Source organism: Megachile rotundata, chromosome 16 (assembly GCF_050947335.1).
Source record: "Megachile rotundata isolate GNS110a chromosome 16, iyMegRotu1, whole genome shotgun sequence".
NCBI lineage: Eukaryota > Metazoa > Arthropoda > Insecta > Hymenoptera > Megachilidae > Megachile > Megachile rotundata.
The window spans coordinates 9485448-9503739 of record NC_134998.1 but is presented as its reverse complement, the minus strand read 5'-3'; the positions used below and the strand labels follow the sequence as shown (position 1 = coordinate 9503739).

At 40.1% G+C, this 18292-nt stretch overlaps 1 protein-coding gene across 18 annotated transcripts in view; it reads right to left on the bottom strand.

The window, feature by feature from the left end:
* trol (terribly reduced optic lobes) overlaps positions 1-18292 on the bottom strand; it is a 114693-nt gene that overhangs the window by 23259 nt on the left and 73142 nt on the right. For 2 of the 18 annotated variants that reach the window (XM_076541722.1, XM_076541723.1), the window contains exons 9-18: positions 18126-18233; positions 13344-13460; positions 12004-12117; positions 11715-11828; positions 10203-10310; positions 7120-9510; positions 4070-4219; positions 2809-2958; positions 2350-2460; positions 1373-1486 (exon numbers count right to left, since the gene is read on the bottom strand). In XM_076541722.1, coding sequence (XP_076397837.1) covers positions 1373-1486; positions 2350-2460; positions 2809-2958; positions 4070-4219; positions 7120-9510; positions 10203-10310; positions 11715-11828; positions 12004-12117; positions 13344-13460; positions 18126-18233 — 3477 coding nt within the window. Of the gene's footprint in view, positions 1-1372; positions 1487-2349; positions 2461-2808; positions 2959-4069; positions 4220-5650; positions 5768-7119; positions 9511-10202; positions 10311-11714; positions 11829-12003; positions 12118-13343; positions 13461-18125; positions 18234-18292 lie in introns of all 18 variants that reach the window. The other 16 variants (XM_076541724.1, XM_076541738.1, XM_076541728.1 and 13 more) reach the window with 14 other exon arrangements.

Here is an 18292-nt window from a genome sequence, read left to right as displayed (position 1 = left end):
CAACTATTTTACTCGTTTCTGAATAACTATTTACTGTAGGTCTCTAAGATAGTAAGTTCGCATTCAGATCAGACCAACTCCAGATCACAAAAATCATAGAATCATTATTACAAGCAACTCTATAAAACTGATTATCTTATGTCTCAATCTTGCTCGTTTTCCAGAAGATTCCATCCTTTAAATCCGGTTCAATAAACATTCTTCGCGGAGAGGATTGACAACCGTACAGCCTCGATCATGAAGCACGGGAGATCGCATCGTCGGTGTCCAAGCAAAATGGCAGTCAGCGAACGTTCGGTCGATAGAACGGCGAAACGAGATTAACGGCTCTCTCGTCTAGCCTTGCTAGCTCGCGCATTAGTTACAGCTTCTTAATTGCCGCCTTGAAGACCGACGCGACCGGGGAGAGCCCGTTCCTGGCGATCCGCGTACGCATCGATTTCTATTCTCTGGCTTCTCGTCGTTTTTCACGTTCGAGCCCGCTTCCTCGAGCATCCTATCTTGTAACCAATATTGTTAGCCTCGATCTGCGTACACGAACCGCCAGGACGAGCTTCCGTATGAGGGAGACCCAGTTCCTAAAAGAAGGAGAAATGTTCAGCGTTGTTTGGAAAGATAGTCCAGGAAAATTAAATAAAAATCTCAATAATTGTCTTTAGACCTGTAACAGCAGGCGTCACTTTGCTTAAGGAGTTCGTTTACTTGGAAATTATTCAGCAAATAATTTCCCTGGGCTATGAAGATTCCGTCTTTCCCCATCGATCGCTGGCTCCTTCATGCGAGACAATCCCAAATGTCGAAACCCCAGCGAAGAATAATTCATCAACTGGTGGATTTAATCGAGGGTAGGTGGCAGGACGAAGATGTGGAAGGATTACAGCGAGAGGAGAGCTCGTAGAATGCTAGAAAGTGGAATCAGGCGGGTATAAACAGAGAAGAACACGGTGCCCAGAAGAAGCTTCTCGCTCAAGAGGATGGTTGATTTGCGTTACGCTTTAAGACATGGACCAACCTTCAGATAATTGGTTCTGGGCTCGCAAAAGAATCTAGTTACTCTCAATAAGCTTATCGATTATTGTGGACTCGGTAGCTTTCAGCTTCATCATAAATTCTTCATGATTGATGTTACAATGGTGGTACATCAAATATTCTGTTTATAATCCTGTTAAGTTATCATGCGTTCCTCTTGTATCAGTTTGTACAAAAAGATTCCTCATATAAATCCAGACATCCAGTTGAAAGACCTTTACGGCCCCGTCCGAGAAACGGTCGTCGATGTCGTAATTCGCAATGCAAATCAGCCTTGATCGAGACAGAGAGAGGCAGAGAAGAATAGGCATATGTAGAAGAAGAAAAGTAATAGTGATCGTACGGCAGTTGATCTCGTCCGAGCCGTCCGAACACTGCGGTCGACCATCGCAACGTCTCTTACTGTCCAGGCACAATCCATCGTTGCATCGAAACATTCCAGCCGGACATTCAAATTCTACAACGACCCCAAACGACCAGGTGGTTCTCCGTTAGGACATCTCGTGCATTATATGGACGACGTAAGGGGATTGGGAGAGGACGAAAACGGCCTTACTAGCAGAGCCTGTATTCCTTTCAGCTATCAGATATTGAACTCATTTTAAGGCACAACGATTTCATGATATAAAAGCTTATATGTTTACCAATTTAAAGCTTAAAGTTTGCTGCAAGTGAGTGCATATATTCATCAATATTCTTAATTTAAACTGGCTTCATTGCTGTATCAGCCATTTTGTATTAGGAACATTAGTGAAACATTTAGCAATCAAGTGCATCACTTTTGAAGCTTTAAACTGATACATCATAGAGCTACTTTGAAATTTATGTCATGAAATTATATAATAAAAACTTGCTACTTTGAGACTTCTTTTGAGTTTTGAATAAATTGCTGAAAAGAATACTGGACAATGCTCACCACCTTTGCCTTGGGCTCCTTTGCGTGCACCTTAGTCCACAGAGAAGAAGATTTGAAGTACTCACGTGTCTGCTCCAAATGATTGTACAGGTTTCATTTTTAAGCGTACATAATTGTTCAGACGAGCAGAAAGCGATGAGCAGACATAAACAGACAGATCCAGATTGCAAACAAAATATGATCTAATAAATTTTCATGCGATAACCATCCATTCCAGACTTGAGAAATCGATCGTCGGATTTCTACAATAATATAAACGCAGATACATTGATTAACGAGGGAATGCGATGTTCCGAGTTATATTTTATGATTGAATTATTTTGAGCATCAGGATAATTTGCAATTTCTCTGCTTTCCAACGTGGTAAGGCCACTTTCCGTCGAAATAGGAGGACACATAATTACCACATCCAGTCTCGTCAGATCCATCAGCACAGTGGACTACATTGTCGCATCTTTCGGTTTCCGGTATGCACTCGCCACTGGCACATTTCCATTCGGCAGGCGTGCAGACACCTTAACGGCACAAACATGTATAAGCATACTAAAGAAGCTTCAAAAACATGGCTTTATGATTTGGAGCATTGGATGATGGAGGAATTAGCAAGATGGATGGATCATTCAGAGATTCACTTCCCAATGTCAAGCTACACACAGTAAGCTAAGAATCAAGCCATGTAGTATAAAACTAGAGCAGCGTATCAAGCTCACAAAAGCCTTTCTTAATTCCAAAGCTAAAATCGCCTTATAATGATTCATCAAGTACTTTCACAACACAGGCTTCAGCGAATACGAGCACTGTAGGACATAAGAAACGAGTGAATCTTCTGAATGATTTAAGGAAAGTATGGAGCAAGCTCTTACCGCAGTCACGTTCATCACTGCCGTCGAGACAGTCGAAGATATTGTCGCATTTACGGCGAAGCAGAACACACTTGCCGTCGTCGCAACGCATTTCCCTGCTTGGATCGCATTCCCTCGGGCTCTCGGTTGCCCAGCCTGCCCAGTGCGAGTCTACATACACAGCTGATATACATACACGGAACAAGCACATTGCCAGCTACTTAACGTAAGCATTTGCAGAAGGGATGAACATTAAAAATGTCTCCGCGACGAGGTACAAGATGAGGTGTTAAATGGTTACTTAAAATCAGCCTTTCTTTTTGCAGGATTAATTTTGTAGTCTTTAAGAGCAAATTAATTCTGATTAAACTTCAGCTACTGAGTACAATATTCCATACTGAGTATACACCAGTAGCATAATTACTGTTACTAACTTTAGAACTTCAGTCCTGAACACTCAGCAAGATTTATGCACATAGGCTTGAAGGATATTGTAAAAAATATTCTGCTACGTTCCTCCACTAATCTGGGAATTAAGAGGACTCTTGCCATTTTGAATGTTCTATCAAGCTAATTAATTAGGGCTAAGTAAGCCAACCAGCATCGTTGTCCCCGTCGAGGAGTGTTAAGCAAACGAGAGGACGACTCTATTCGACTGTTTTTACCTGGATGGATCTCGGCGGTTCGTAAACACGCCTTTTTGAGACGTAGCTGAATCATGCAGAGGTAGAGTCGAGTATAATCGAAAGCGGAATGTATAACAAGCAAAATATGTTCAGATGTACGAATACGTTGGATTGAAAGGAAAGATCTGCTCTTCATAGAACTGTCTAGCTATTGTTTCAAGATTTAACAGCACATTCAATCACATTCTCATTCTCTCTGCCGCAGAATACAGATTATATCTGGAAATTAAATTTTAAATCAGCGACTGAATTTTTAATACAAGTTTATTATTAATTTTTCTATACCTTTATCTTCATTAGCTGTAATTTAATCTACAACTTCAAAGTAGCAGAACGTTCCTTTCATCCGGCAATTATGCAATGTCATGCCATGAATTCCAGGATCAATGCCAGAGAACCACTCGTATCCTTTCTTTGCAATTTAATTCACATACGCAGACTCGGACAAGTTGACTAAGGTCAAACTCCTGTACACCAATTTACTGATTCATCAGTTCAATTTTATATTCCAACCAAGTGTATGGCATTGGCCAAGGAGTTCACTATCCAATGATAACGAAAGAGATTAAAAAAAAGAGGAGAAATAAAAGGCGTACTGTTAGACTGAGTGATGTGTGTAAAGGTTTCGTTAGCGCAATCTTCGTCGCTCTGATCCGGGCAATCCGGATGGCCGTCGCACCGGTAGACATCCTCGATGCACTTGTTCCCGGTGATGCATTTGAACTGGGTGGGTGTGCATTCCCGTTCTGTTTTGTTTTGTCGTTTGTGTCGCAGCGAGGGTACGGGAGCAGAGAACACACATTTATGTACAAATACAAACGTCGATACAAACGCGGTGCGTGAATGGGACTTTACAGGGAAGAACATAATTTACTTGATGCGTTTCTCTTAATTAAAACTTGTACATTATTTCCTTCAAGTGTTCTGCAAGTTTAAATTTGTTCTTCCCTTCTTCAATAACTGTTACATACCAAATGGACAATTTTTAGAAGTGCATTCCTTCATGCAAAATTTGGAATTCATGTTCTGTCAGCCATTTGATATGCAACAATAGTTCAATAATTATCTAAAGTGGGGTTATAATTCTGTTACGACCACTGAAGCGCGGAACTCGTCCATGAACAACGAAAGCGTTCGACGAACAACGATACAAAAGCTTTTACTTTTCTCGCCACGAGAGGAACGATCGTTTCTAAGGATTGCATCAATGGACAGGAGTTGAAATGAAACGCTCGTTCCTCATAATTCCTGGCTTGGATTAGGGAAGTATCTCGAAGTTCAAGGTACTTGGGAAACGTGAATCTATGTACAACTGGTGATTTGCTTGAACGTTTAAACTTTAAAGCTACCGATGGACGACAGTGACTGACAAAGCTTTCACGTTTCCTTATTTTCTGTTTCCATCAATGATCTTCTACAATTTTCCTTCAGTTCTTCTGTAATAACATCACTGGCACAGTTTCAAGCTATATTTAAAAATGAAAAAATAGAAATCAGAAGTTCAAAATAAAAGTTACACGACTACCAAATTGTTTTGTTATAAGTTACCTAAGTTTAGCATATTCCAAAATTAATCAGACCTCCTGACACTTCTAGAACTGTCTCAATTCAGTAGTATGCTCAATGATTAACGCGACTACAGTCTCTTCGCTCCTTTTCCCAGTCAAACTTTTAATTAACTGCAGCAATTTAAACGATGGAATCATTTATTATTTCTCATGCGTATTTATAACTGCACTTTTTTGGTGACACGAATCACATTTAGCCAGATCCAATGCTACGGTGAATGATTAACCATTTTCCTGCTAATCAAGTTACATAAACGTGAAAGCTTTGTCAGCACAGCCGTGGTTCAATCTGTAAGTACCATCACAGAGCAGACTTGACAAGTTTAGATTATTTTGCAAGCAAAAGCAAGAATCGCTCAATGCCAGATTTAACTTAGTTTTATATCTCAAATCCTCAACATACATGTATGATACAATAACACTTTTACATTCATATTGTGTAAAATATAAGATCAGTTAAGTTATCTCTTCCTGAGTTCTAACTAGAGTTCCTCTAAATAATATAAACTGAAATATGTGAGTCAAAGAATATGTAAAAATAATTTCTTCATGAAGAATGTAAGTTTCTGGCATGAAGCGATTCCAAATGAAATGTAAGTGTTTATATACCACAGTGAAGCTCGTCTTCTGCCCGCGGGCAGTTGTCGACTCCGTCACAAACCGAGCTCTTCGATATGCAAGAACCGTCGCTGCAGGTGAAGTCCATAGAAGGGCACGGGGCCAAATCTACAGGGCGCCACCGGCAAAAACAAACAGCCTGTTCGTGAACCCCTATCACCTCAGGCTCCAGCTCTTCAGCATCTTCAAGGTCGCGAAAAGCTCGAGCCCACAGGCACTCAATGTTATATAGATGTATGTATGTATGTACAAGCTATCCATGTGACACGTGTGAGAACACATTTAAAGCGATATACTGGGGTTGGTACACTGAAAGCATTTGTTACTGTAAATGATGGTACATGAACTGTCAGACTGTGATATTAGTAAATCTCATTTTACTGTTCATCCTTGTAATGTTAAACATAATGATAATTTTGTAGATTTAGAATCTGAACCAGAGTTCAGAAGTTGTCTTTGTTACATCAAATTTAAAGTGAGATTCAAAAGATCTGTTCAGATGAAGAGTAACAGAAAAATATCCTCAGTCTGACATTGCACAAGACTCCTCGACTATAAGGGACCTTTTTTTGCAAGGGATTTCCTCGAGACTAACACTTAAAGCAATTTGAAGCCCCTCGAAGGTTAAGTTATTCCATGGGTTCTATGTACAGTGTTGTTTCAGTATATGTGACTCATTTTTTGTGTCTGTGGCAGCTAAACCTCGACGTCTTCGAGAGAGGAAACGACGAACGACGTGCGCGTTGTTTGAATTCCAAACAAATCCACGGATTAAACTCGCGTCACTGAATCTCTGAATTAATAAACTGGATGCATTACGTTGAATAGAGCTCAACTTTGCTCGTGAATCCCTCAAGAGGATTATAAACGCTTGTTACAGGCTGCTCCACATATTGACCTTATTATCTTTCCTTTACATTTGTCGGGTAATTTAACTTGAACCCATAGTAATGCACGAAATTGGTCTTTTTATTCCATAAAATCCATCCTTTTGGAGCTCAGATGTTTCCTGAATTTTAGTACATTCTGGAGCATAATCCCAAAGAACCTAAATAAATGTAACTTTACTTAAAAAGGGAAAAAGTGAATGAAGAAGAGTACTTAAAGTCTGCTTACCTAAACCATTATATCAATTATCAAATGATATTATGTAAATGCAAAGGAAAGATCAAGCAGTACAGCCTGTACTATCAAAACAGAGTTCCTGAACGTACATTGATAATCTACCCTTTTAAGGCTTTGTACAGCAAAGGTGGACATCACAAAATGACACTTTCAGCACATAAATCTTCTTCAACAATGTTTAACTCCCATTGAAGCCATTTTGTACAGCTATAGTTCCAACATCTTGATCTGTCTGATATGTTGACAAGACCTAAATAGTTGTTGAAGATCCCACGAAGCAACAAGTTAGTTTACGCAAAAGAAGAGGAAGATAATCAGTCCAGTTCTTTTTCTACCTTTCTTTCCACAGTTAGCCTCATCTAGCTCCCCGCAATTCAGTGGACCTTCTACAGTTTTGTTAGATTCACTGCTATAGTCATAATCACCACAGTCTGATTCATCGCTACTGTCTTGGCAGTCCACAACTCCATCACACACTCTACTTCCTGCGATACAGACATCATCGTCACAGAGATACTGGTCCTGTCTACACTTGTATCTTTCAGGGACCGCAGTACTAATCCAGTTGACTGTTGTATCGGTGAACTGATCTCCAAAGGTTCCAGTGGTAGTTGCATTAAGATCACCATAAAAATCTTCATTGGTTACTGGTGAAGGGTCCTCTGTGGTACCATTTTCTAAGTTCTGATTAAACCAAGGACTGAGATCCCACAAGTTAGTTGTTCTATTACTGTTGGTCACAGGCTGGTACTCAGAAATTGTGGTGGTACTAGGGGAAGTTATTTCCTGCTGAGTTTGTGTTTCTTCTTGATCCACAGTCTCTTTAGAATGAAGCTCTATATCACCTCTTGGGTGAGAATTAATTACTATAGATTTAACATCAATGTTAGATGAAGTAGCGCTTCCCCAGGTAGACTGATCAACCTCAGTAGTTGTCTGATAGTGCTCACTCGAAGTAGATTGTTTATTCCCTTTATTTTTGTGTCTATTCTTTCTTCCTTTTTTTTTATCGTGGTGCTTATTCTTCTTTCTCCTTTTATCAGGCTTTGTCTTCTTCTTACCACCTTGTTTTTCAGTGATGATCTCTACTATATCCTGAGGTTCTGTGCTTTGGTTAATCTGTGGAACATTTGTAAATACTTCTGCTGAATCTACAAGCTCCACCAAATCAGTACAGTTTACATCGTTAAAATTGAAAAGTGTCGTTTCTTCGACGCTGATTAATCCAGAATCGACGTTCTCTCCATTGTTCAAAGTTCCATCAGTAGACGTCGTTAATTTTTTCCCTCTGTTTAATATATCCTTTAGCCTCCAGAGTTGTTTACACTTTAAGGTGCATCTCTCCACATTGTCTTTTAAAAGTTGTTCTTCACCAACGAACGAATTTTGAGGTATTTCAGTGGATAGCCTGGATTTACTCAGAAAATCGATGTTAACTTTGGAAATGTTTGATCCAGGATCAAACAGACCTCTCTCCACCTTTACAGACGAATTACTGAGCTCGTCCCTGCTAAGTGGAGCAAGGGAAGTGGTTGTGGCAGATGGTGTAACACTTCCTTTTAAGTGGTTGGAAAAGTATTTGGCGAAAGCACCATCTTTTTTTGCTTTATAACCATAAATGTCCTCTCTGCTGGATGACCTTTCGTTGGAGATTTCGTTTGAGCTATCGTTAATTGTTTCTGTGGTAGAGAAAACTTCTGAATTTATATCTTCTTCAGCAACGGTTGTTTGTAGAACTTTATTGAAGTCTTCTTTTGAAGAACGTTTAATTTTTGTGATGTCTGAAGAATCTGCTTCTAAGTCCAATTCTATCTCTTCTTTGGTAAGGACTTTATTAAAATCTTCTTCAGAAGATTTAGTGTCAGATATTTCCACAAAGTCATTAGTTGTCTCTGTCCATTGTGTGCTGTCTTCTGCAGGCATAGTGGAAGTTTTTTCATCAGGATCTGTTAATGTGGTGGAAAAGTTATCAGTGAATTTATTTTCTTCTGTTGTAGTGATTTCTTTTTCAGCCAATTCATTGCTTGACCAAACTGAAGATGTCTCGGTATTCAATTCTGTAGTTGTGTCTGTACTTTTCAAATCTAATTCAGTAGTATCTTCGTTTCCAATTTCTTTGTCCTTACTACTTTTCTCGCTGTCCTGAAATACTTCATTCTCAGTTAGATTCACGTTATCCAAAGAAGCTGAAGTGACTGTTGCTGAAGTAGTTGATTTCTTCAAGTGTCGATTACAGTACTTACTAGAATGTTTGCCCAAAAGTTCACATTTATTCTTCCCCTTCTTCTTTTCTTCATTTTGGTCATCGGACAAAGTCGTCGCTATTGGTGTAGTATCTACCAAAAATAAAGCATCAGGCTTTACAGGAACAGGATTCTCAATTACGGTACCATTCTTCTCGTTCTTCTTGCGAGGGTGCTTCCTTTTCTTCTTCCTCTTCTTAGACTTTTTTGACTCAACATCAGTGGAATTCTTACGTTTCTTCTGCGATCGCCGAATCTCCAAGTCATTCTCTTCAGGACGGATTGTACTATGTTCTTCTTCTGCTGCTTTTCGTTTCGTTTGCAACAGAGTGTTCAAAATTTTCGAAGAGTTACTTCCATTCTTGATATCTTGCTCATTCAAGTTCTTCAGTCTCCACATTTTTCTTGAATTTTCATCTTTCTCCGACGGTTCGGATCTCTTCAGCATTCGTTCATCGTGGTTCACAATGGAAGAATATGTCGCTGTGATGACGATAATCGTGATGAAACATCAAAGAGAGGATCACAACTTTTGTTTTTTAATAAGAAAATAAGAAGACCATCTTGTTTCAATAGAGATAGAGAAGAAAGGAAGATGAAACAGAAGAATAAGTTCTTGTTCAGCTGAAGAATAGTACTTTGGATAAAGCTTTCTTGTAGTTCACATTTGCAAAATTTTCAACTACTGTTGAGACTGCTGTTACTACATGAAAATTAAATGGGTATAACAATTTCAATGCTGAAACCTAACCAGGAATTTAGTAGAGAACTAGCGAAATTAGCGTAGAACTCTCATCACGCAGCAACAGGTGTGTGCATTATTCAGACATTTCGCTTTCAGTATTAGCAAAGGTTTCATTGTTTCTTCGCTTCAGAACATTCCTCTCCAAGCCGCATCTCCAAACTACCATTCTTTCTGAACAAAATCATTCTTCTGTCTTCAACTTCATCCTGAAAACATCCTAAAACGACTGTGAAATTCTGACGAACCAACTGAAGAAGACACGAAGACAACCTTGATAGCTGCAATCCAATACAACCTTTACTTGGAAACAACTCTAGCTAAAGATAGCTATATCAGAAGATATCTAAAGATCTATCTGGTCAGAAGTGTGGCAGGTGTAAGTGTACTTGTGTGTATGTCTGCGTGGATGAGGTGTGAATGACATAATTACCGCAGTCCCTCTCGTCAGAGCCATCAGAGCACTCCTCCACCCCGTTGCACTGCAACTCGTAACCGATGCACTGGCCGTCCGTGCAGCGAAACTTGGCTTCTCCGCAACCTGCTCCACACACCACACTCATGCACATTTAACCCTTTAATGGCCCAGTCAAACACAGGGCTGTATCATCACAACTGGCAAACATATCTTGCCTTTTACTTTCCTCGGCCTTAACGCACTTCTTCAAGAAGACTAGGTTGTGAAATGATTTGTTAGGGAATTTGATCGAATGAAATTATTCCGGGCTATTTGCAAAATATTAATTTTATCAACTGAAACTAAACAGGAGCAGTGATATGTGTTTTGCACGTTTTTGATGATCAAGCCCAGTTAAAGGGTTAATGGCATAGCGAAGTCGGCTTTTGATTAACCCCCGTTTTACAAACGCGGCTCCGTTTATAATTCCAAGCGTTCCCTTTGCCGCCATTCCTTTTCCCTGTTGCCGTGTGAAATCAGCCATAAGCCGTTCATCTCGCGTTCGTCAACGAAACCACGAAATCCTCTTGCTCGTTATTACGGCGAGTGATCAATGAAATGGTTCGTGATTCAACTAGCGATGGCCTCGAACCACCTTTCAAACGGTTTTGCGCAAAAAGCTTGTAAAATATCAAAGCGTCCCACAAATTCCTACAAAGTACTTTAACAACGATTTCTCTAAATGCTCTGATGCATTATTTTTCAATTCTTCCGCTGAAATTTTTGGGGAATCTGGGCGAGAACACTTAAGCCCAACACTACGAGGAATTGCAAAAATGATGGAACTGATCGGGTTCGCTTTTTATCGAAGGTAAAATTCTGTCGAAGCGTAGCATGGCGGAAAATTGATCTCTGAGGATGGAGGAAAAAGCCGCTTCCAGTTGAAGAACGGTCAGCGTAAAATTGTGAATCAAACAGGCTGAAAACTGAATTCCAGCATGGTCTCCGTTCGTGGAAATTTTGTTCTTCACAGAATAATAGGCGTTCGTTGGTTAGAAGAGAATAAATTAATGCGATCAAGCAATCAAATTCGTGAGCAAGTCACAGTCTTCATCTCACTACTGACCGATGCAATTCCAACGTCGAGTTTTTCAAGCTCAGAAACCGTAAATCAATTCTGTAAATTAAGGAAGTTGTAAATTAATTTAAATCGAAGAAGAAATTCGAGCGACATAAGTAAACATCAATGCAGAAGATTACCATGAGTGATTTATGAAATGGTAGAAAATGGAAGAGCTTCTTTACGACGTTGGAAAACATCTGTCAGTGTTTCAATGAGAAGTGCGACTCCGTTCAAATCAATTAGTCGCTCGTTACCGTCACAATCAGCGTTGACTTGTTGCATTTGCTATAAGCATGACTGACACTCAGTTTATCAGCGAAACTCTCCAAACCACGTTCCATTTGGATCCTCAGATTCTTCCTATTTCTTAGGAACGATTAAAGTTCCTTGTTCTTTAAGCGGAGGAGGAGTATCTTTTTACTTACCGCACTGGCTCTCATCTTCTCCGTTGCGACAGTCGATGTTTTGATTGCACCTTTTGTCGATGCTGATGCAGGTCCCGTCCAGACACCGGAACTGATCTCCACTGCAGGTGGTCACTGAAAAGATAATATAGATAATATAGATTATATTTTAAATTTACGTTTTTAAACGTCGCTTTAATACTTATACTGTTTGTGGTTTAAGGACACGAGGCCCTAATTAAATTAACCAGATCAGACAAACAAATATAACAAAATTAAATGTAGTGAAACAAAATGAAACAAAAAATACCGCTGCAATTGTATTCGTCCGACCGATCCCGACAATCTGACCGTCCATCGCATCTCGCAGCGAGGCTAACGCAACTTCCGTCAGAACACATGAATTCGTCCTGTCGGCATCGTGCTGTACATCGGAGAAAAAATAAAGATAGAAAATAATAGAATTTCGAAACGAAACAGCGAGGCGCAACTGATTGTACAATAGAATATAAGAAGCTATCGGATTAAGCTCTGTTCGATTGAAGTTCGAAACGAAATTCCTGATCAACTGATAGGTCGTTAGAGATGAAACGAACCGGGGACCATTCGTTTATCGGCCGATATCCGTTCACTAGGATAATTAGGCGGCGAATCGGATTATTCGCGCGGAGTTCCATTGCGCCTCGCCGTCGACGCGGAAACAAGGGAGATAAGAATCCTGGGGAAAACGAGCGACTCGAAACTCTCCCTGGACCAGGCGACCGTGCAATTAATTACTCGAGGAGCGTCCATAATCGGAGCCAGCGCTATATTCTTCGGTTGAATAGGCTTCCGTTCAAATCGGATGTCGCGTTTCTTTTTCTACTTGTTTACATATAGGTGTTCCTCTGACCAATGCTCGCAAAAATAATTAATAAAATTATGGAATTTTTTAACATTGAACTAATGCGTGTACTTCGACAACTCTAATTTATCAAGCAGAGGTTAGCGAAGGACCAACGCAATCAGCGGAGAAAGTAATTTTACACCTACGCACTTGTCCAGGAGTCGAGTCATTCGTTCACAGGCGTTTCGATCATCGTCGAATAGCTTCTCGCTTTCGGACACCACGTTAATTCGAAATGTACCGTCTTCGCAATGAAACATGTAATTTGTTGTACAAAGTTGCTACAATGAACCTTCTACGAAGGCGAAACATTTCAAAGTATCGTGGTTAACAGTTAGGGCGCCTAACACGAAGAGAATTTCATCTCTTGATCCGCCAATTTGAATGAAACATTGTACCATCAAAGACTGATTCATGACAAGAAAAATGGTATTTTTCATTTGTAAAGATTGGCCTCAGAGCACCCTTCACTTTGAGACCAGTTTCACACCCTTAAAGAAAGGTAACACATGAATGAAATACACTTTCTCGCATCAATCTACAAAGTTTCAATCAAATTCGCAGTATTGTATCGCTTAAATTCGTCAGCTATGCAAACAGGTGTTAGGACTCTTGGTTAAAACGGTGTTCGTGAGCCACTTGCGAAATCAGACACGTTCATGCTTCTTTCTCATTCTCATGCTTTCACAGGCAACATATTGATGAACTTAGCGTTCTCTTTCCTCGAGAACCGCCGCTTAATTCGCAATGTATTATATTCGTACTCTTGTTCGGACAATTTTCCTCATCCTTCCCGTTGGTACAATCCATGATCCCATCGCAGTGTCTGTCTTTATCCACGCAAAACCCAGGTGTGCATTCTAACTGGTCTTCTCTGCAAACTGTAATAATTCATAGAATTCCATCTGATATAGGACCAAACATTTGTTTGATACCTCGTTGTTTTGCTCATCGTAGATTACAGAGTCGAGAGATGGCATATGAAGAAAGCTGCCACGACACATAATATAAAGAAGATGGCGCTTTGACGAAGACGTATAGGGACACATAAGGCAAAACACATAACATGATGGTGAAATATAAAGTAATGTAGACAGTAGATTTTAGCAAAGAATGATGATACTCTGTACTCCCTAGAATCTCCTTAACTTCCCTAAAGACCTTTGGTTCTCTTTAACTTCCATCAGAATTGAAGACGAAAGGACTCTATTCTACGTTTAAATTATCCTTAATTGTACTCCTCTGACCTACAATTTAAGAGTTGACCACCAGGTCCATCCAGTATCTTTGTAAGATCTTTCTTCCACAAGTAGGATGGTAAGAACCTTCGATTTCCCAAAGAGAAACGATAGGTGACTGAACGTCAGAGGTAGTTCGAACGTACGAAAAAGATCCAAGACAGGGAGGGAAAGTAGCGGGGTTAGAAAAGCAGACATAGAATTAATTAGTGGGCAGACAGGGGAGGAGCACGTGAAGCGAGCCACCGTTGGCCATTAATTAACACGCACCTGAGGAAATTTCGTGGAAGAGATTATAAATGAACAAGGAGTTACGAGGCTACGTGGCTCTAATTTACGGCGGCAATTAGCTAACGATCGAGGATGAACGACTCTTCGGACCGAGTGCACTCGAAAGAATGAAACGGAAGCCCCGTAACACTTGCCGTTTGCCAATGTCTGATGAAGATTCTTTGTGAAGAAAAAATAGGGAAACATCCCGAGTTCGACAGGCTGAGAGATTCGACGCGTTACGCTACATGCACTGGGTGCATAGAAGAATGTCTCGCGAAGAACGAAAATATTACGAGATAAAACTTTCGAATTCTGAAGAACACTGAAGACATGTTGTAGAGTGCCATCCTTCAATAATTTCTCTTATTGTAAATTAAAATATCGAGTTCCTTCTGGTAACCATTAAATAAAAGATAAAAAGCTTCGCCGGTGTCCTCTGATCTGCCGGATTAATTCAGACTCTGTTAATGCGTTTTTCACGATCGCGTGCAAAGGTGTCGACGTTCAGAAAAAAATGTATATCGTATAAACGTGACTGTTTAATGGAAACACGGGACACGCTCGTAACGCTGAAGCTCCCGTGTAATTATTGCGCACGTGAGAATCGTGCTTCGCATGTCGAGCAACAAACGCGTGACGGTTGAACGAATTCGTTTAACGAGTCCAAAGGAGAAAATTGAAAAAGAATCCTTTTAAAAACCATTCCGCTTTGTCCTCATTAATTGCTCCCTGTCGTCTGTTAACCGCACATCGTCGCATGATACTTTTTGGCGCGAATAACCGGTACATAAACGCGTGTACGCAATCAGATCTGTCTTTGAGCTTCTTTCATGCTTGCAACTTAAAAGTGCCAGACCTTTTTCTCGCGTACTGTTTGAACGCGCGAGAGACTTTGAAAATTCGAAACAGAGGGCGAAGGAAACGAGATAAGATAAAAAATGGAACCAGAATTCGACTTGTCTGGCAGACAATGCGTTAACTGCGACAATACCTCAATTTTCGCGAGTGTGACACCGCGAAAAGTGGAATACATTGTTCGGTTTTGTCGATGACCTATTTTCTTTTTCGCACGTTCGGTTACCTCGATCTTATCGCGGTGATAACTTACGCGCGCATTTTTCGCGATACAGTTGTCACGTTCGTAAACAATATGCGAGTATTTGGTGGCGCTGAACAAACATGTATCACTGTTTTTGCATTAAGAGAGACATAACGCGTGATAATTCCATACGTATGGATTCTACACGTGCCTTAGGATCTACGCATCATCCTAATTTTTGTGGCAAAAATTAAGGCAAGTTATCGAGACACGTAGGTTCGTGATCACGTCTCCATAGAGGTCTACGTGAAAAAACGTCGAAATTAATTCGATTCCGTGAAAGCAACGAATCGAACGGAACGTGAGGCCACGGTCGTTCCCCGGCCTCACGAAATCCAGTTACGATTTAACGCGATTTGCCAACACCAAGTGGGTGTCCGCTCGCTCAGCGAATATCGCGACCTCGAAATTGGCAAACGTGCTCGCGAGAAAGCACGCGACGCGTGACACGCCTCGCCAACACACAAAGTTCAAACAGATTCTGCGACTTTCTGACATCATCTCAGGTTCAAGGCTCGTCTCGCCCGTTGCTGTTCCTTCGTAGAATTGCAAACATGCCTCACGATGGAATCCCGATAACCTCTCCTCATTCAACCACGAATTCACCGGTCTTTACACTTGCCAGTTGCATACAGGGTGGGACAAAAGTCTTCTTAATTCTGATAGATGAAGGGATTATCAGTTACAGAAGCTTGTAATTCTTTACATCTTTTATATGATTGCCTGTAAAATAGATTTTAAAATATCAAATTACTGACAGGTATTTTCCATGAAGGTATTTTATATGAGACAGACGAAAAATGATATTACCTATGTGTTAAGTATTTACAAAATGTCAAATTTTGTTTGAAAATAAAACGAAGAATTAATGGAATGCACAGAGCTTCAACTAACATTACCATCCTGCATTTTTTACAAATTGTCAATAAACTTCATTAGCGGCATTAATACCGATGTCGCAAAAACGAGCAGCGCTCTCACAACCGAATTTAAGGCAGCTCCTGTTGCCGAACGAGATTTACTCGCGTTTATTAAGCCGCTCTAATAATCGGCTGCAATTTTAATCCGACGTTAATCTCCAAACCCAGCCGGGTTTGCTCGGCCCTTACGCGGGCTGCACCCTGGAATTTCGGCCGTTTTCATCCGTTTAATCCAATTCTGACTCATGATGGACCCTCTGTGAAACATGTGGACAGACGTGTCCGAGAGTTTTACGTTTCACAAAACTAATCGTACCAAATTTGGGAAAATTTGTAGCAATCAAAATATTGTCGACAGGAAAAGACATCCTAATCTCTGTCTAATAAGTGCTGTTAGTATTTCCCTCCGAAGCGAGAGCATTCCAGTAGCAGGAACCGGTTAATTTTCATCCGAATGTTTGACAAGGCAGAACCCAGTTTTCTCGGCGACACGGGCCAAAAATGAGGGGCAAAGTGTCGCTAAGGGGTGGTTAACCGTCGACGTGCAGCGTCAGAGCGTGCCTCTGCAAAAGGCGATGGAAATAATAAGGGGTTGGAAAGACAGGAAGACAGAGGGTAGCCGAGGAAGGGGCAACAAGTGCAATGGCCTGAAAACACTAGGCCAACCGCTCTCCCATCCCCTCGACTGACTCTCTTCTTTCTCTGATCACGCTATTGTTATTATTGTCACAGCTGTTGTAATTATTCAGCTCATCGTAATACCTGCTCGTTCACGATTAACTCCACCGTAGCCGCATGCAAACTTAATGATAGACAACGATAAAATCGGCCTATATGAGTCTTGTTTCTTGCTAGCCGACGCGAATTACTGTGCATGAGTATTGTGTCGAGGAATTCTTGCGTTGTACCATGACTGGTGATTAGGACGAGCAGTGATGTACATGTTGAGAGTCCAATTTTTGTATTATATCAATGAAAATTAATGAAATGCCAAGGAGTGTGCAGGATCAATGTGAACTGAAACATTTGGTACATGAGATGAAAGCAATGTATGTTGTAATATGGCAAAGAATGTCTAAGAAACAGTGTGAGTGTACCTTTCTGAGCTCAATGATTAAGGCTTGAGTAATTTTGCTAAATGATAGAATAGTACATGTTATGTATAAACTGTATGAAAGTGTGTTAATAATAGGCAATAACAAAGATTATACTTGTAAATTAAATGTACAATAGTTGTTGAATAATGTAGTTTCCCATATAGGTGAGCATGACTTTTTAGTTGACCCATTTACAGTGGTAACGGACTCACAGCATTTTCAAATCATGGGCACTAATAAAATTTATAACAATAAAAGAAATTGTTCTTGTATTAGAATGTACATTTGCCCCAAAATATATGTTCCAAATGAATTAAATAATAATTGCTCAATGTTCATGCAGCTAGTATGGCCTTAGTATACGTATACCTATAGATCCACTGTGAATGGGTTAACAGTTCATAGATGTACTTGTATTTGATTTGGCTGAGACATGAGTGAGTCATACTCACTGCTATCTATGTGTGTGATCTACAATACAATTTAGCAGTTTAAGTTAACTTTAATATATTAAATTATTTGAACATTTAAAAGGTCATTAATTGCCATTTTCAACAAATAAATTCAACAGCAAAATAACCATAGAAATTTAACCATTGATGCAACAATTACGATTAATCGCAACGTGCAGAATTATTCACAAAAGCGAACGCGCAGCCCTTTCGAGGGATTAATTAAAAAAACAAAACACGCGACAGCTGACGTTTTTCGACAAAAAATATCGTAGGCTGCGGTCGTCAATTCAAAACTGTAGCGAACGACACGTGCAAACTGTCAACATGGATGCGTCATACATGCACATACACGCGCTCAAGCACACTGAAATTAAGAAAATCGATTACAAAACATGCAACGATAAAGAAATAATAACAACACAAGATTTTTTCAACTGGAAAACGCGTGCATTTTATGTACTTACGGCAGTTAACTTCATCGCTATGGTCATAGCAATTCTTGACACCATCGCAATGTTCACTACTGTCGATACATTGGCCATTTCTGCATTTGAATTGCGTGGAGGTGCAAGCTGAACATAAAAAAGAATCGTGAAAATATTAAATTAAAATAATGCGAAATTGACGGAGA